At 49.5% G+C, this 17157-nt stretch overlaps 7 protein-coding genes across 8 annotated transcripts; 2 read left to right on the forward strand and 5 right to left on the reverse strand.

Annotated features, from left to right (window-relative positions):
• Nucleotides 1-1105: 1105 nt before the first annotated feature.
• On the forward strand, nucleotides 1106-2665 carry glkA (glucokinase glkA; the record flags this gene model as incomplete). Its single annotated transcript, XM_046090990.1, has 2 exons — nucleotides 1106-1288; nucleotides 1364-2665. The coding sequence occupies 2 exons, from the start codon at nucleotides 1106-1108 to the stop codon at nucleotides 2663-2665; spliced, it is 1485 nt and encodes a 494-aa protein (XP_045946965.1).
• A 1867-nt stretch (nucleotides 2666-4532) lies between these two features.
• On the forward strand, nucleotides 4533-5987 carry LDX57_009266 (MDR family MFS transporter; the record flags this gene model as incomplete). Its single annotated transcript, XM_046090991.1, has 2 exons — nucleotides 4533-5252; nucleotides 5337-5987. 2 exons carry the CDS (start codon nucleotides 4533-4535, stop codon nucleotides 5985-5987), a joined length of 1371 nt encoding a protein of 456 aa, XP_045946966.1.
• Nucleotides 5988-6500: 513 nt separating this feature from the next.
• LDX57_009267 (uncharacterized protein) lies at nucleotides 6501-7680 on the reverse strand (the record flags this gene model as incomplete). Its single annotated transcript, XM_046090992.1, has 3 exons — nucleotides 7455-7680; nucleotides 6796-7236; nucleotides 6501-6653 (listed from the first exon to the last, which is right to left on the reverse strand). Exons 1-3 carry the CDS (start codon nucleotides 7551-7553, stop codon nucleotides 6501-6503), a joined length of 693 nt encoding a protein of 230 aa, XP_045946967.1. The 5' UTR covers nucleotides 7554-7680.
• A 153-nt stretch (nucleotides 7681-7833) lies between these two features.
• On the reverse strand, nucleotides 7834-10249 carry LDX57_009268 (cytochrome P450). Of its 2 annotated transcripts, XM_046090993.1 has the most exons (3): nucleotides 9608-10249; nucleotides 8889-9497; nucleotides 7834-8832 (listed from the first exon to the last, which is right to left on the reverse strand). In XM_046090993.1, the coding sequence occupies exons 1-3, from the start codon at nucleotides 9683-9685 to the stop codon at nucleotides 7927-7929; spliced, it is 1593 nt and encodes a 530-aa protein (XP_045946968.1). In that variant the 5' UTR covers nucleotides 9686-10249; the 3' UTR covers nucleotides 7834-7926. The 2 variants fall into 2 exon arrangements, with proteins under 2 accessions (XP_045946968.1, XP_045946969.1); XM_046090994.1 differs by having other exon boundaries at nucleotides 8889-10249.
• A 1054-nt stretch (nucleotides 10250-11303) lies between these two features.
• LDX57_009269 (uncharacterized protein) lies at nucleotides 11304-11955 on the reverse strand (the record flags this gene model as incomplete). The annotated part of the gene is made up of 3 exons (XM_046090995.1): nucleotides 11304-11338; nucleotides 11403-11746; nucleotides 11837-11955. 3 exons carry the CDS (start codon nucleotides 11953-11955, stop codon nucleotides 11304-11306), a joined length of 498 nt encoding a protein of 165 aa, XP_045946970.1.
• A 473-nt stretch (nucleotides 11956-12428) lies between these two features.
• Nucleotides 12429-15293, reverse strand: LDX57_009270 (uncharacterized protein; the record flags this gene model as incomplete). The annotated part of the gene is made up of 1 exon (XM_046090996.1): nucleotides 12429-15293. One exon carries the CDS (start codon nucleotides 15291-15293, stop codon nucleotides 12429-12431), a length of 2865 nt encoding a protein of 954 aa, XP_045946971.1.
• A 598-nt stretch (nucleotides 15294-15891) lies between these two features.
• LDX57_009271 (uncharacterized protein) lies at nucleotides 15892-17157 on the reverse strand (the record flags this gene model as incomplete). The annotated part of the gene is made up of 2 exons (XM_046090997.1): nucleotides 15892-17011; nucleotides 17075-17157. 2 exons carry the CDS (start codon nucleotides 17155-17157, stop codon nucleotides 15892-15894), a joined length of 1203 nt encoding a protein of 400 aa, XP_045946972.1.

Genomic DNA, 17157 nt, shown 5'->3' on the forward strand with positions numbered 1-17157 from the left:
CTACATATTGATGGACATTAACAGCATACCAATTCGAAAACAATCCTCGGATTTTATCCTTATTGAATGTCCATTGTAACAGTTGAATGGATTATAGCCAGACTGGTCCCGTGGTGCTGTGCTGTGCTGTCTGCCTGGTACTTCAGGCACTAGCGAGTTCGCCGCCAACCTTTTCAGGCATCAAATCAGAGATCGGCTGGATTTCCCGAGTCCACCGACTACAATAATATAGTCTAGATATTCTACATCATACTGTTATTGTCGATCAACAAGGTCATTGATTGTTCTGCACTCTAAATATGCTAATTCCTCCTCGTTAATCTACTCCGTATGTACCTACGGACATTCCCCGCTCTTCATCGAGATTCGAATACGGGATAGTTATACCACAATCAATCCTCCAGTACTACCCTGTCAGCAGCACAAGACACCAGACTTGAGACAAAAGACGAGACAAGACAATCCGAATGGGACGTGCAACGCAATCCAAGCCTTCCACTCGCTTCGCTGCCCGCCTTTTGCCATGCAATGGTAAACCAACTAACCATTGTCTCTCACCGGAGGCTCCCCACAAGCGTTTCATGGCGTCATGGAAACCGCAGGCTGCCGCTAAGCCAGCGTCGCTAAACCCAAGTGTCCTGACAGGACTCGGAGAAAACAGGAGCGAGACGAAGCCGTCTGGAGAAAATCGTGGATTCCCCAAATCCCCGTTCTCCGGCGAACCCGGACTTCCCGTTGGTCTGTCGGAGTCCACAGCCTGACCTCATCGACCCCTCCGTCCAGTCTTTCATTTCGTCGCTTTCTACTTTCTCTTCATGCCGGTTTCTGTTATTTAATTAGTTGACACTCCCAGCGTGAGATTTTTGATTATTTAATTTTGTTTTTTTTTCTCTCCCTTAATTTTCTCTTTTCTTCCGTACTCTGGCCAGTTTTCCACGTCCAATCCCTTCTCTTCCTTGTTACCCCTCCACACTTTTCCTCCATATCTACCCCTCGACCCCTCCCTCGCCTTCGTCTTCTTCCCCCGCCACTCCCTGTTCTCTCACTATTTCTCCTGACCACTCTATCCCCCTTCAAAATCCCTTCGACGTCTCCACTTCTCATCATGTCGTCTGCCTTGTTGGACGAAGCCACGCGGATTGCCCGCGAATTCGATTACCCCGCCGCGGAGGTCCAGCGCGGGGTGAAGGAATACATTCGCGAAATGGACGAGGGTCTCAGACAGGAGCATACCACCCTCAGTCAGATTCCTACTTTCGTGACCTCGGTCCCCAATGGCACTGAAAAGGTTAGTGGCCGACATTAGCTGAAAGACGCACTGTCCGCGTGACACCAGATGGGCTGACCTTGGCTTTTCCTATAGGGCCTCTACTTGGCCGTGGATTTGGGTGGCACGAATTTCCGCGTGTGCTCAATCGACCTCCATGGAGACACCACCTTCTCCCTGACGCAGTCCAAGATCATGATTCCTCGGGAATTGATGGCCTCGGGCTCGTCCAAGGATCTTTTCCTCTTCCTGGCCCGACAGATCGAGGCCTTCCTGCGCATCCACCACAACGAGCACTTCGAAGCTCACCTTCAACGTCGACGCGAAGGAAGCGGCGAGGAGGAGCTGTTCGATCTCGGTTTCACGTTCAGTTTCCCCGTGCGTCAAATGGGAATCAACAAGGGTACCCTCATTCGCTGGACGAAGGGTTTCAACATCCCCGACGCCGTTGGCCATGATGTCTGCGCCTTGCTGCAAAGTGCCATTGACGAGCTGGAGCTGCCCGTGCGCGTGGCCGCCCTGGTCAACGACACTGTGGGAACGCTGATGGCTCGTTCGTACACCTCGCCCGGTGAAACAGGTACCTTCCTGGGTGCCATCTTTGGCACGGGCACCAACGGTGCTTATGTGGAGAAGCTCGACAGAATCCCCAAGATGGACACGATTGAACATTCCGATTACGACAAGTCCACGGGGGAGATGATCATCAACGCCGAATGGGGCAGCTTTGACAACCACCTCAGCGTTTTGCCCAACACTGTGTACGACCAGCAGCTTGATGCCGATAGCAACAACCCCGGAATTCAGATGTTCGAGAAGCGTGTCTCGGGAATGTTCCTGGGTGAGATCCTGCGACGTGCGCTGCTTGACATGTACAACAACAAATCCGCGGGTCTCTTCAAGGCCAGCGAGTCCTCGGACGTTGTTGTTCCGGAGAACTCCATGATCTTCAGGCAGTGGGGTCTCGATACCAGCCTCCTGAGCACGGTCGAAGCCGACAAGAGCCAGACTTTGGAGTCGACCAAGACCGCCCTGAAAGACCACTTGAAGATTGAACGGGCCAGCACAGCCGATTGCAAGGCCGTTCAGACCCTGGTGCATGCCATTGGCAAGCGCGCTGCTCGCCTTAGTGCCGTGCCTCTGGCCGCCGTCCTGATCGCCACCGGCAAACTGCAGACGGATGATCTGATCGATGTTGGTGTCGACGGAAGTCTGGTCGAATTCTATCCCAACTTCGAGGGATACATGCGCGATGCCCTGCGCGAGGTGCCGGAAGTTGGTTCTACTGGCGATAAGAAGGTGCGCATTGGTATCTCCAAGGATGGCAGTGGAGTTGGAGCCGCCTTGATCGCCCTCGTGGCCAGCAAGGAGGAGGCGCGCATGAAGAAGGCCAAATAAAGGCCAGCCATTCGAAAAATACGCTGATACGATTTCATTTCTTTCTACCTCATGGTATCATTTTTTTTGTTTTTCTGTTTTCTTGAATTGGATTTTGTTGTCAGACACCTCTGGTACAGGGTCGATGAGATCAAACCAGTAGGGAGCGGCATTCGAGCATGGGTCTGGTGTTTGTCAGTGTCATGGGAGGAATTGAGGTGTATGAATATCTTCATGTTTTGTTTTCCGGCGTTGCAAGTAGTTTCTCGATGAGATATCCGATGGCAGGAATTTATCAAACATTTTCTTGGACTTCAGTTTTCTTTTCTGGTGCTTGATTTGCATCTTCTGAATGGCCCTCGGGTCGGGCCCAAGCTAACTGCTTTTCTAGACGAAAGAGATTCGCTAGCCTTAATTACAATGCAAGGGGCTGCCAGGGTCGCGATCAACCTTAGGATCAATCATTATCGAACGTGTTTCGGGTTCGGATGCAAGAGATGCCGTGATGGCCACAGATCAGCAAGGCCATCGCTTCATAACTCGTCTTCTTAAGTACCCGGCATAAAGATTCGGAAGTTATAGTGTGGTACCCGAGCATTCACATGGAACTGGCTAATGCATGCCACATGCCATTAGTCGCGGGAATACAAAGCCCCGACACGTTATCATGGGCCCGTTCGTTTTCATTCTGGGCCGTTGAGAGGAAAAGAAATACGATGCATGACGGCAGGTCGCAGAGGCTACAGATGGTAAATAAACTCTTTTCCTTCGATGAAGGAACTCATCTGCTTAAGTTAGGGGCTCTACCAGGGACAGTAGGCTGACGCCTGATCCGGGACTCTATCCCTTGGTTTGACGAAACATCTACAAACACGGCGCCTCATCCGTTGTCGCACAGAAGAGACTTCGCACGGGCACCGACGACGGCCTTTGCTGAGTTAACAGGCATAAGCGGTACGACAACACGACAATTCGGAACAGGCATGGTAGGGCAAAGATGACCCTGAGTTCCTTTGGACATTCCCTGTCGCCGCTATCCAGGGGACGTGGTTGGCCAAGAATGAATGACCAAGTAATCTACCATCCCTTGCTGGGAACCCTTCTGCCACTTTTATGCTCGATGCTGCACCCACTGCACCTGATGCTTCCTGCATACAGTGACTGCAGCCGGTCAATTAAACAACTTCTTGGTTTGATGTCTTAGTTGTAGCACTCGATTCCGTGTTTGCGTGTTGTGGAACAGTTCCATATGTCCCGAGAATCCGAGTGCTCTTGATCTTTTGAATTTTTGTTAATATTATCTGCCCCCCTTCCTTAGTAAACTGATCTTCGAAGTGGCCGCGACTCAGATCAAAGCTGTTCACAACTCCCGGCCTGTGCTCCATTCTCCAAGATGGTAGATACTACTCATCTCAAACGCTTCTCAAAAAATGCCGGCATCATTAGGCTACCGTCTGAGACCAGCTTGGCTGAAGGAACAGGTAACGGCAGAGCACATTCGATAGATAAGGAAAGCCTACAAATCAGGGCCTGTCCGGATGGCTCCCCGCCCACAGCCCCGCGCGAGTTCGAGAAGGACGACCAGAAACTAGTACATGGCCTAGAGTACAGTGAGATGGAAACGTACGACCCAAGGTCAGCGGGGAATAACCCAGGAAATGAATCCCCAAATATATGGAGGCTTGTTGCTGTCACAGCTGGTCTGGGACTTTCAGTCTTGTGTTTATCTTTGGTACGTGAGATGAGGACAGAGAACATGATATCGTGTTCTATATAAGGGCATACGCTAATATGTAACCAGGACAACACAATCATCACAACCGCCATCCCCAGGATAACGGAACAGTTCAATTCCTTGGGCGACGTCGGTTGGTACGGAAGTGCGTACATGCTCACCACCTGCGCGTTGACTCTGGCATTCGGCAAGATCTACACCTTCTATTCCACAAAATGGGTCTACCTAACCGCGTTGCTCATCTTCGAGCTCGGATCCCTGATCTGTGGCGTTGCCCCTAGTTCAGTCGGATTGATTCTCGGACGTGCCGTGGCTGGCATAGGAGCCGCCGGTCTCTACTCAGGAGCTATTCTAATTGTCACCCAGATGGTACCGCTGGAGAAAAGACCCGTCTACCAAGGAATCCTAGGAGCGATGTTCGGTGTTGCCAGTGTGATCGGGCCACTGATGGGCGGTGCTTTCACCGACAACCTCACCTGGAGATGGTGCTTCTACATCAACCTTCCCTTCGGAGGCGTGACAGCTCTTATCATCCTGTTCCTATTCCAGGCCCCGAAGCCGGTCAAAGGTCGATCGGGAGCGAGGGATCAGATATCGCAGCTGGATTTGCCTAGCTTGGCTTTGTTCTTCCCGGCAATTGTCTGTCTGTTGCTTGCACTGCAGTGGGGAGGCAGTCGGTATGCATGGGGCAATGCTCGTATCATTGTCTTGTTCGTTCTCTTCGGTATTTTCATCATGGGCTTTGTCGCGATGCAGGGATATCGGGGGGATAGGGCCACCGTGCCTCCCCGGCTCCTGAAGAATCGGAATGTGTCGTGCGCTGCATGCTTTGCTTTCTTTCTACTTGGATCTTTCTACACCATTATGTACTATGTATGTGATCCCACCCCTCAATCCTTGATTCTCATTCCACTCTCCTGTTCACTCCTGCTGCATCCTACTAACACCCACCACTAGCTCCCCATCTGGTTCCAAGCCGTCAAAGGCGTCTCAGCCACCAAATCCGGCATCATGAGTTTCCCCATGGTAATCGGGCTCGTCGTCGCCGCCATGATCGTCGGATTCCTGGTAACCACATTCGGCTACTACACGCCCTTCATGATCCTGGCACCCATCCTCACAACCATCGGCGCAGGCCTCATCTCCACCTTCGACGTCTCCTCCGGCCACCCCATGTGGATCGGATACCAAGCACTCCTCGGCATGGGCGTAGGCACCGGCATCCAGCAACACATGCTCGTCTACCAAACGGTGCTCGAACCCATCGACGTCCCCACGGCCACCGCCATCGGCATGTTCCTGCAGACTCTAGGCGGCGCGATCTTCGTCTCTGTAGCGCAGAACGTGTTCAGCAACCAGTTGCGGTCCGGGCTGGCGAGTCTGGCGCCGAACGCGGACGCCGAGAAGGTCATTGCGGCGGGGGCGACTATGCTCCGGGAGGCGGTCGATAAGGCGGACTTGCCTGGTGTGTTGCAGGCGTATAGTGATGCGATTACGCAGACGTTTTATATTTCGGTGGCGACGGGTGCGATTGCGTTTTTTGTGGCGTTGCCGGTGCAGTGGATTTCGGTGAAGGGGAGGAGGATGGAGGGGGGTGGGCATGCTTAGTTTATAGTGAGCGTATGTGAGTCAAGTCTAGGGAATGATGGTATATGGAAGTGCATTCTGGGATGGGTCTGACGGGATACAGTTCGTGAGCATTGGATATTAATCAGTTGAGTTAGGAGGGACATCGAGATGGAGCCCCCGATGAGGAAGGCAAAAGTACTCTTAATGTAGATAGCCAGTAATTCTTTCCATGATCTAGGTACATAGGACGTCAACTATGAATGAAGGAAAAGACATGACTATCTAGGTTGTACACCATCTTGTCCTGACCACCCATTAATTAATCTTATTCAAGTACAATGCCAATATCGATATTAACATTTATCAAATTCCCAAGACAAAATGAAACAGCGTAAACCACAAAAGGAATCACAAAGTGAGTGTGAAAGACAATAACGAAAGGAATGCAACGTTCCCAGACGAGATAGTGTCATCAAGGAGACAAGAGACTCAAGAAAAAAATAAAGCCTGATCGTCAAAGAAAGAAAGTAAAGGAATGAACAAAACCCAAGCTTAAACAGCCGCATATAAACTTAAATAAACCCCCCAGATGACTCCACACGCACTACCAAACACGACTCGTCGCTCGACCGGTACAACCGTGTACATAAGCGTTGAGACGACGGGGCGATATTTGAGACGCGCGATCATGATGGGCATGAAGTCCTATATTTTCTAGTCGTTAGTATACCTTTCTCTTCCAAAGACACCTGCTCTGCTGCTTCATTCCAAAAGCTCCATCTGTAGAGCCATGAAGATGCAAAAAGACAAGATACACAAGAAAGCAGAAGAGTGTAAATATACTGACCTCGCAAACCAACCCCCAAACAACCCCCCACTCCAACCCCTTCAGCAAATTAATCAACATCACAAAAAGCACAATATTCAACACCGACCCAACCGTCTGATCTAGCAAGAACTTCATCCCGAAGTTCCACGTCCCCGATCTCTTCTTCCTCGGCTGAAAGGAGCGTGTCGTTACCGTTGTCGCGGCCTTTTCTTTCACAGCCGGTAAGATGTCGACGACCACGTCGAGGTCGAGAGTTGGGTTTGGGGCGGGGCGCGCATCTGCCAGACCCCAGGACCAACCTGTTGAAGACCGGCGCAGATGTGCGGGGCTCCTCTGCCAGGTGGGAAAGCCGGGGAAGGTGGATTCGAGCCAGTTCTGGAAGTAGAAGTTTATGGGGACGATGATGATGGCGTAGGTTATGAATTGGAGGAGGGCGGGGGTGTTGAGTGTGAATGGGCCCTTTGTTTTTGGGTTAATCAGGGTAGGGGAGGGGGGTGTCAGAGGATATATTGAAGGGAAACTCGAAAGTAGAGCTGGATTTGGATTTGGAGTTGGGTTGTAGGTAGGCAATAAGGGATGATCGTAGAGTTGATCGAGTTGATGTTTGGTTTGGAGGGTATTTACAAGATGATAGGAAAGAGAATGATAAATAGACATGAAAGGCAGGTTCTACGTACATCTTTGTTGTACTGGTCAATCACTTGAGCCAGGATATTGGAGATCGCATTCAAGACGGTGGATTGAATAAGGATGGTGGTTAAGAGGGAACGGGGCATTCTTTTCTTTCTTGCTTATTATGGTTCCTGAAGTTGGATTGGACTGGACTGTTGGACAGCAGGGAAGGTGGCTAGGACATGGTAATACCAGAAATCAATTGATCAATCGACGCTGATGGAGTTCGTCAGGAGAGTAGAAGAGATACAGAAAGGGAATATTGTTTACTGCCGAATAGGGATGGAGGCACGTGTGGGCACGTGTCCTCTTCATTAGTCTCTGCCTGAGGTTGCATCATTTCAGTAACTTTTTGTTATCCTCGGATGTTCCGAACTGCTTGTTGAAAAGTTTGTTCATTGTGCCTGTATACTACTAATTGTGAATATATCCTCCACCCTTTCACTATGTCCAGCTATCCACCATATGACCTGTTCACTATGCTACAGCCCGTTTGACCACCACGTTAGGCCCTCTCTTGGCACTTGTGAAATGATCCACCAACGCCAAATGGCCACTCTCGTCTTCACCCGTGCGATCGGCATATTCAATATCAAACAGGAACATCATCCGCGCAATCGTCAATCGCATCTCCATGAATGCCATCCCCTTGCCAATACATCCACGCGGTCCGATGCTAAACGGACAGAACGCCCTGCGCGCCGTTTCGACCTCCTCCTTGCTGACCGTCCAACTAGTCTGCTTGCCCGAAACCTGAGCCTGGCAGGTCGCCCCCTCGATCCACCGCTCGGGCAGATACATCTGCGGCTCGCGGTAGTACTCCGCCTGGCGGTGGATGGCGTACGTCGGGGTTCCACAGTCCGTGCCGGCGGGTAGGTAGACCCCATCCACCGTGGCGCCGCCGTCCATGACCTCGCGCGGGATGGCGCCCGGCACTGCGGGCGCTAGTCGCAGGGCCTCGTCCAGGCAGGCTTTCAGGTACACGAGCTCGTTGAGCCGAGCGCCCGTGACGATCTCCTCAACGGACGTGAAGGCCTCGCGGACCTCCTTCTTCAGGAGCGCCATGGCGCGCGGGTTCCGGACGAGGTAGAAGATAGCGGCGGCCAGCGTGGTCGAGGTTGTATCGCTGCCGGCGATCATGAGCACGTTGGCCTCGCCCCAGAGCTCGGGCGTCGTCAGGCCCTTGCCGGTCTCGGGGTCCTTGGCGTTAAGCAGGTAGTAGAAGAAGTCCTTCTTGGAGTCGTGGCCGGCCTGTGTGCGTTCCTTGGCGCGCTCGTTGGCTTCCACGCGCGAGTTCATGATGAAGTTCCATCGATCGTTGGTGAGTCGGTGGATCACGATCTGGTCGAGGTGCCAGCTATCCAAGGGCATCCACAGTCCACACTGGTGAAATCGTTTAGTGTCCTGGTCCTGAGTCAAGCGACGGAGGTAACACTCACCACATAGTGTCGATTCGCCGCACGATCAACCAATTCGATCAATTTGTGCTTGCTACTCGACAGCAACATATCGAAGCTCTTGCCGAAACACAACTCTCCCATAACATCATAAGTCAGGTAACTGAACCAGTTACTCATGTTGAACACAGCTCCGCCTTTCTCGGCGCCCGTCTTCTCGCTCCCCGCACCCAACGCCGAGCAAAGCTGCCGCACATGCAAGAGCATCACATCCTCCATGCTCTTCAACGCATGGTCCGAGAACGCCTGACTGAGGACTCTCCTCTTACGCCCATGCATCGTCTTATCGATCGCATTGTGCGTATTATACACGCCCTTGATGGCGGGAAACGCATTGTAAAAATCCGCCTTCTTCAGCTTCTTGCCATGTCCGTAGATATCATGCAGTCCCTGGGCGGTATTCACGGAGACGAAATTCGGCGCTACGCGCACATGCGATCCGTACGTCTCATGCAGTCGATAGAGCCATAGATGCCGGTCCCCTTTCAGTCCGTGGTAGAGCTGCACCCACGGCGTTAGACCCGCGAGTAGGGGACCCGGGATCCGTCGAAGGGGGTGGAATAGGTAGTTGTAGAGCACGTAGACCAGCGTCTGACGTTACATGCATTAGCTCCATCCGAGTATTTCCATGGATGTACTCCCTGCATTCGGCACAATGGCTAGACGCGGAGTGAGTGAGACACGATAGGAAACGAACATACCAATCCTCCGGTGAAAATGCCCACTGCTGACAGAACCCCCGACACCGATACCGTCTCGCACAATTCCTGCAATAGCATTGTGACTAAACCCCACCACTATGCAATATAAGTAGCTAGGGTAGGATATGTGAGACAAGATCCACGTTCAACCGAACCGAGCGCCGGCCGAATGAACAATAAGACTGTCCGTAGACTGTCGAGGAGGTAGGTTAAGCAAGGGTAAGTATGACGGAACCCTGCTTCGCTCCGAATATAAGCGCCGTTACCCGAGCGGAGCCGAGGCCGCTTTCCCCGCAAAAATGAAGATGAAATCGAAAGTAAAACCCCGGATTAGATATCAACGTCGTTGATTGGGGTTGATCGGTGTCGCTCTTATCGTGTCACGTAGTTCAAGGTCAAGGTCAAGCAGTTGGTGGGAGTGTGTTGTTGTATTGTGAGGTGTTCACGCGAAGAATGTTAGAATCGGATATGATCTCATTCGGTATGATATGTCTGAGTCTGACCGACTGTTTGTCTGTCTGACTCCCGTCGACTCAACTTAACACAAAGTCTCAACAAAAACCGTTGGAACGAAGACCGGCTCGACTTCGGTTTATATACATGACCCAAAGCCCCATGCCTCGTATCTGACACGGACAAGGCAAGCTCGGTTAGCTACGGCCGTTATCCATTCTTTTCCCCGGGGAGGGGGGACTTGCATCATCTGTCCTATCTTTGTCTAAAGCTGACGTAGAAAGAGAAGATGAGACTCGGATAGCGGATGAGTGGTAATAGCTCGAGTCTGGTCATGGTTATGTATGTACCAAGGGTGCATGAAGCCGGTTGTTTGGATCTGTGATATCATATCCGCGAAAGAGTTCACTAATGTATGGTGCTTGATTGGTAATAGAGTTGTGCGCTTTCTAATTCATTTTATTCTGCGTATTCTAATATTTTATCGCCCAGGTCAAGGATAGACCGGGATGGTTATACAGAGATTATGTTCTATTTGTAACCCAGCTATCAGTTATCTAAATCTCTATAGTTACTGTCTTCGGGTAAGATCCATGTAAAGTAAGCTAGAAAACCCACACCGACCAAGCTATTATTCTTAACTCCGAGCTCAGCAAAGCAGCGACCGGCACATGAAGAGAAGAAGGCTAGGCGCGGATGATGGTTGACTTCAACGTGCATGAGCGATGCGAGAAAAGGTCGGTGTAACATTCCCGCTGATGCATCTGCCTTATCTAAACGTGTTCTTGAATAACACTATTATTATTAGACTGGGCTCCGAATTGAATATTCCCTGTACGTACTTAGGAAAACCAGAGAATTGTCATCATTGTCTAGGACTGACTGGATCAAATACTAACCCCGTAATGTTCACCATTGTTTACTACATCGGACTCGGTATTTATTGTCTCTGACTCTAAACGGGCAATCTTGAACAACTCCGTGAGATAAAATTCTGAATACGAGTCACTCAATCATTGAAGACGTGTGAATGTAAAGATAAAATTCATTTATGTGGGTGGGAATTGTTAACAAAAGAATACATCACCCACTCTGTGATTCGACCAGGATGTTAAGCAAAAAGTTGATCGGCTTTATCAAGCCATCGGGCTATCAGGCTAACAGGCAGCAAAACTGGGAACACATACGATAGTGCGGTCTCTACCCGTACTGTGATGATGCTATACTCCATATGTTGATTCTTCTAAGTACAACCTTGAGTCGATTCGTAATCCAACCCTGTTTGCGAGCATCATTAGCTAAGTGTTAGATGAAAGGATGACTATGAATATCATCAACTTACAATCTTGGACTTTCTGGCAAATAATGCCTCGAGCTGGCTTCCAGAACAACCTCAAATTCTCACCTGGCTGGGGCTTAGAGAAGTCGACCTCAACTACTCTCAGCTCCCCCCTTCTAGCGTTTTCGTCCCCCAGATCCTGTTCGCTAGCTTGGGTATTGGTGAATGCGATAAACTCCCTGTTCAGGACCTGAACAGTGTTCAGCCACTTGAGTTGCTCTTCGTCGTCAAAGAAGGCTTTTGATACGATCTTCCCTACGAAGAACCAGAATGGCCACGGCTTGTTGAAGTCGTAAGGGATTTCCGCAATATATTGCATGAGCAGGTCAAATCTTTTCTCAGATAGTCTGAAGGGACTTCATTAGCATATGGGCGAGCCAATCTTTGACAATACAGAAGTAGAACTTTGCGAATGCATCAAAGGAAATTATACTCACTGAACAACAAAGTGGGTGATATCTGCGACGCCAATGAATTTGTGTTGGTCTTCGGTAGTCACGTCGATTGTAGGGACTGGAGTTGTGATGGCTTTGTGATCTGGAAGTGTCTCATTCATAGTGGTCTATATCGGTTGCTAGACGACGACAGAAATATGGACCTTGTTATTGTGAGAAGTTCAAGAAGTAGCTGTGGAAGGCTGCGACCGGACTATGCCATGCGTTTTATTAGTCTTGGCGTAATGCAGTGTGACTGCGCCAGCCTTATGGAACCAGGCTTGGGGAGAACAAGACTGTAGGTAGCCAGAAATGCATGAATACAACTATTTGGGAAGATCTTAAAGATATTCGTGTAGAATGAAAATGGTCTTCCTTCTTGTGGCGCACACCTAATTGTCACGGAAGGGTTGGCAAAGACATGGCAGCTTGTATGTACTTCAGCAACCTAGACTTTGAGCACCTATATGGAAGGGATCAGAGAAGGCTCCCCTATGAAGGTCTGCTCGACGGTAATATACTAACAGAAAATACAAAATGACAAAATCCTGATTCATTCTCATTGCCGTAAGGGAAGACTTAACGCAAGAACACTTTATCTATGACCGCGTAGGCTTTTGTTCCATGGCTCGACTATTCTATTCCATGACTGAACCCATGATTCACCTTTGGACTTGTCAAACTTCAATTCGTCTCTCGTTTCTCTTTTTAATGTATTTCTTGAATTGCCATCCAAAGACTCCTCGGGCTTAGGTGCTTGTTGTTTCTGTTTCTTAGCATGCTCCTTGCGGTTGGATGATCCCGGATTGAGACTCTGACCCTTGAGAAGAAGCACATATGAGGGGATCTGCATGGTAAACAAGTCGGAAAACGTGTACGGAACTTTCGTATAGAAGAGCTTCCAAAATCCATGGAGATCTTTAGAATCTTGGTAGATGTTTCGGCAACATCCTCGGAATCCATGCAGTACAAATTCTCGACAAACTCTTCGAAATCCCGAAGACCCTTCAAGTAAGAAGGGCAGGATAGCAATAATGACCAGAAGGGTGAAGAAGGCAACAACAGAGAAGATCACCATGTGTTGGAGAACATCTGTAGGCGGTGCAGCTTGCATGCTGTAGACACTGGCTGCAAAGCCCAGAGACAAGAAGATCACGGTCGAGTAGGTGAAGTACTTAACATTGTCATTGTTACGGAAGTTGCGTTCGCTCATGTTGCGGTCATATTCATTTTTTGCCTCCTCACGACGGTAGTTCAATGTCTTTGAGAGGGAGCGAATTGTAGCTCTGTGGGCGAATAGTACGCGCTCAGCCCTCTGACACTCGAGAAGAGCTCGAGTGATGGCATCTCGGTACTTTTTTTCATCGTTGTTTGTCCATCGAGGTTTCTCAGTCCGACGATCTTCCTCCCGTGAGTTCCAGCCTTTGACATTATTCGAGATATTTTCCAGGTTGTCGCCTAGAAACTCAAGTATTTCATGTAATGCTGCCCACGCTTTCAAATCGTTGAAATATACCTCGGAGTCGAACTGTGAAGGTTTTGGCGTCTTTACCCTCTCTTTGCCATGTTGGTCCGAACTGAGTTCTTCCTGGATTGCTTTTATGATCTTCTGAACACTTTTGTTGATCTCCGATAAGATTAGGTGGAATAGCAGCGTTTCAAGCACCTTCCGTTGTTGCCAAACGTACGCGCTGCTATCTTGGAAAAGTCTTTTGAGTTCCTCACCATTGCTACTCAGGTAATTGTTCATGTCTAACCTTGGCGGCTCTCCCAGATAACTCTCGACATAATGGCATGTCCAAAATCGATCGAAGAAGTCACCATGAAACCTGAAGCCCATTGACGCGGGTCTCAGCTCTTGGCCACCAAGGTCAGGCAGCGGTCGAATTGACGAATGCAGCATAGGCTCTGGGCGTCTTTCTTCCTTGTGCGATTCATTGAGGTTACTGCTTGCGTCTTCACTGTTAATGGGTCGAGCGGGTTTCCCAAGCCGAACGAAGGTGCAGTGGAACTCCGTCTCCCACGTGTTGTATACCCTACTTGTTTTATCATCAAAGTCTGTGACGCATTTAGCATGGCGATCGAAGAACAAGCGTAACGACGGCTGTTCATTTTCTGGCGACGCAAGATAACACATCAACGCGTATTCCCCCGGTGGGTTTCGACACCACAGGAACCTTTTCTTTGCACTGTGGGCTGTTCGGACTTGGAGTAGCTTTTCCCATGACTTGACATAAGTGTGGGTTCTGGACTCCCGCTCGTCAGAGCAGGATGTCTTTCTCATCCGAGGTCTCTTTTTCCCAATGTCGATCATCAAATGCTTATGACCATCCGGCTGGATATCCAGTGGCTGATATTCTCCAGGATTCGAAATGGATCTCACACCAGCGGCATCAACCATAATGTCGTCGTCATCGCCACTATCCTCTTCACTCTCTTCATTTATTTCTTCGCTTGTCTCATCACCGTATGCTTTCAGAAGCGCCCTCATTATCCATCTCACGCGTTTTACTCCGAGGTCAAGCAAGCTCAAAGGGATGTGATTGCCATTCAAAGGACTCCAATCGAGGAAAGATGGAGAATTATAGAGCCACTCTTCTCTGATATCTATGATGCTTTTGACATCAATTTGGTCATTAAAGGGGATCGTGCCGTCTAGGATGCTGGTATGCTTGACAGGCCCTTCCTCATACAGCCTATTCTTCGTCAGACCTTCTTGAGTGGCTTGCTGAAATGGGCCCTCTTGAGGACGTGTTGCGTGAAGAATGTAGGGCATTTCAAAAGAGACATGTAACAAATAATCCTCGTGGTAGCTAACACGTTCGGATTCCCCCAAGCCTGTAATCTGCGCTGGAAAGAGACCATTGGTGAGCGTGGTTGTGATGAGTGCGCGTTTTGTTTCGAGAAAGTCAGTCCTCATAGTTGAATCCGTGGCCCAGGTATTTTCCATGAGCATCCCAAGCCCGTGCCGTAACAAATTGTCTGGATCAGTATCCTGAGTACGGGTGAATCTTTTTTGGAGTTTAATCAAGCCCAACCATCGCTCCTCCCCTTGACCAAGCATAGTATCCACAATCGGGTAAAATAATGCCGTGTCTCGCGAGTGAAACTCGAATCGTGTTTCTCGAGGGGACCGGGTAACCGCGAGAATTCGCTCTTTGGAGACGTCGTGTACAGTTGTAAAACGTTGTAAGATCTCTCGCTTCATCTTCTCAGGCTCATATCTTCGCATGAGCTCGTTCCGCTGATATTGCCATGAATCCTTATCCACTTTTTCTCGACTCTTGAAATTTCCTTTGGCCATCGTGTCCCATCCAAGAATGATGCTTATGGCTTTGATGGCATTCCAGATCCACACATGGTCATCCAATCGAAAATAGTTCATCCCAGCTCTGGTCGAGTGGGGCCAGGCAAAGGCATCTCGCTTATTGGCCTTGTCTAGAGCGTTCACCCATTTCATTGCGATGTCACCATTGTCTTCGTCCAAAAAGTTGCGTATCTCAGCCTTTTCAGCCTCTTCACTTTCACCACCTGGCTCTATTGATTGATTCAGGCTCGTCTTCGCAGTCGGCTGCTTTGGTTCAGTTTCGTTCGTCGCTCCACTTGGTATTCCTTGTCTCGTTGGCTGTTCTCCCCCGGATTGTTTATTTACTTCGCTGAATTGTTTTGCTGTAGCAGGATTTGTCACACAAGCTAGTTCGGCTTGTTTAGCTAGATGTGGTTCTCCGATTAATTCCGAAGTATCCAGGGGGGTTTCTAAGAATTGAAAGAACTCATATGCCTTGAGAATCTGGAATGGGGTATCCGTAGGACCATCGGGTAGGAGATTGGATATGATCTCCCCATTTGCCCAGTAGTACCTGGCGAACCCCCCGGAGTCCTTTTGCTTGGCCCTTTCAAATACCCATCGAAGATGTGCGAGACAAGTTCTCTTTATTCGAGCCCTCAAAGGATGATCTTGCCTTAGGCTACGGCAAACCCCCAACAGGAATTTGAAGGCAAAACTAATTGCTGTTAGTCGAATTCTCCGAATCTTATGTCGCATTCTGGATAACTTACTAGCTGGCCGATGTGCAGATCCGATGACCTGCGATATCACCACATGTAAGTGCCACCATCGGCTCCTCGCCCTTTTGATTCGCCCCTTCATCTTCTCCATCGTTCTCAGCAGGAGCGCTAGTGATCGGTATAGCGCAGACCGACAGGATATGCTCCAAATTGCGCCCAATGTAGAAATCCCTGTCGGACAAAAATGTGTCTCTTGGGATGCTGTCCTCGAGCTGGCTTTGACACAAGAAATAATCAATGTCCACGTCACCTTTTGTCAAAGTCAAAAGTTTCCAATCTTTCTTTTCCGTGGATAAAAGTACAAGCTTGTACCCAGTGACCAGACGTCGGTTTTCTCCGGCCTTGATAGTGATTTCACGTTGATGAAAGAATTCCTCCTTCTTCAATGGGTTTCCGTTCTCGAATACACCTATAGCTGCTGCCACGGCATCCGCATTGAAGTCATTCCCATGACTCTTCAGGGTTGGCATGGTTTGTCCATCATTGCTCTGACCATTCTGTTGAAATCTATGCAACTTCACAAAGCCATAACCACCGGGTCCGGGGCCTTTTTGATATCTCGAGCACGTTTCACCATTGAATGAGTGAGATGAGTTGACGAAATCCAGTTCCCGTATCAGAATCTCAAGTGTGGTCCAGACGTCGACATATATGGTTTCGTTTTCGGTCAAGTTTTGCCACAGAAGATCATGAATGACAACATTATTCCAGACTACCCATTGAAACGTGAGTTCCCATTTGTCCTTTCTCTTGAATACCACGCGGGGCCATCGGTTACGGAGCCAGTAGGTTGTATGTTCCCATTCAGAGTCCGGAAGACCCGAATCGGTGCCAAATCCCTGGGATGTGTCAATCATATCGAGGAAGCCCTGTCTTCTTTTGGTATACTGATTGGGCTCCGGGGTATGTGCGTGATCGATGGCGTAAATCCCCGACTCTCCATGGCCCAGATAACGACTGATCTGCATTTGCTGACCCCACTCAGTCACCGTAGCCGTTGTGCCTCCATCGCCAAAGGATAGGTAGGTAGGGTCGGTGCGTATTGTTTTTTGGGAGTCATGTGATATGAGTTCACCGTCCTTGGGCTGGTACAGCGGCGTATGTTCCAGCCTGTTTGAAAGAATCTGGTTTCATTATCAGCCTAGATCTTAAAAGCCGTAAAGTTTCACTGACATGCTTCCGGACTTCATCAGGCTCGGGTTTCGTAAGATAATCAGGTAAAGGGGCGGCGTGTTCTGTCTCGGACCCAGTTTCAT

The sequence above is a fragment of the Aspergillus melleus genome (genome assembly GCF_016097325.1).
Source record: "Aspergillus melleus strain CBS 546.65 chromosome Unknown contig5, whole genome shotgun sequence".
NCBI lineage: Eukaryota > Fungi > Ascomycota > Eurotiomycetes > Eurotiales > Aspergillaceae > Aspergillus > Aspergillus melleus.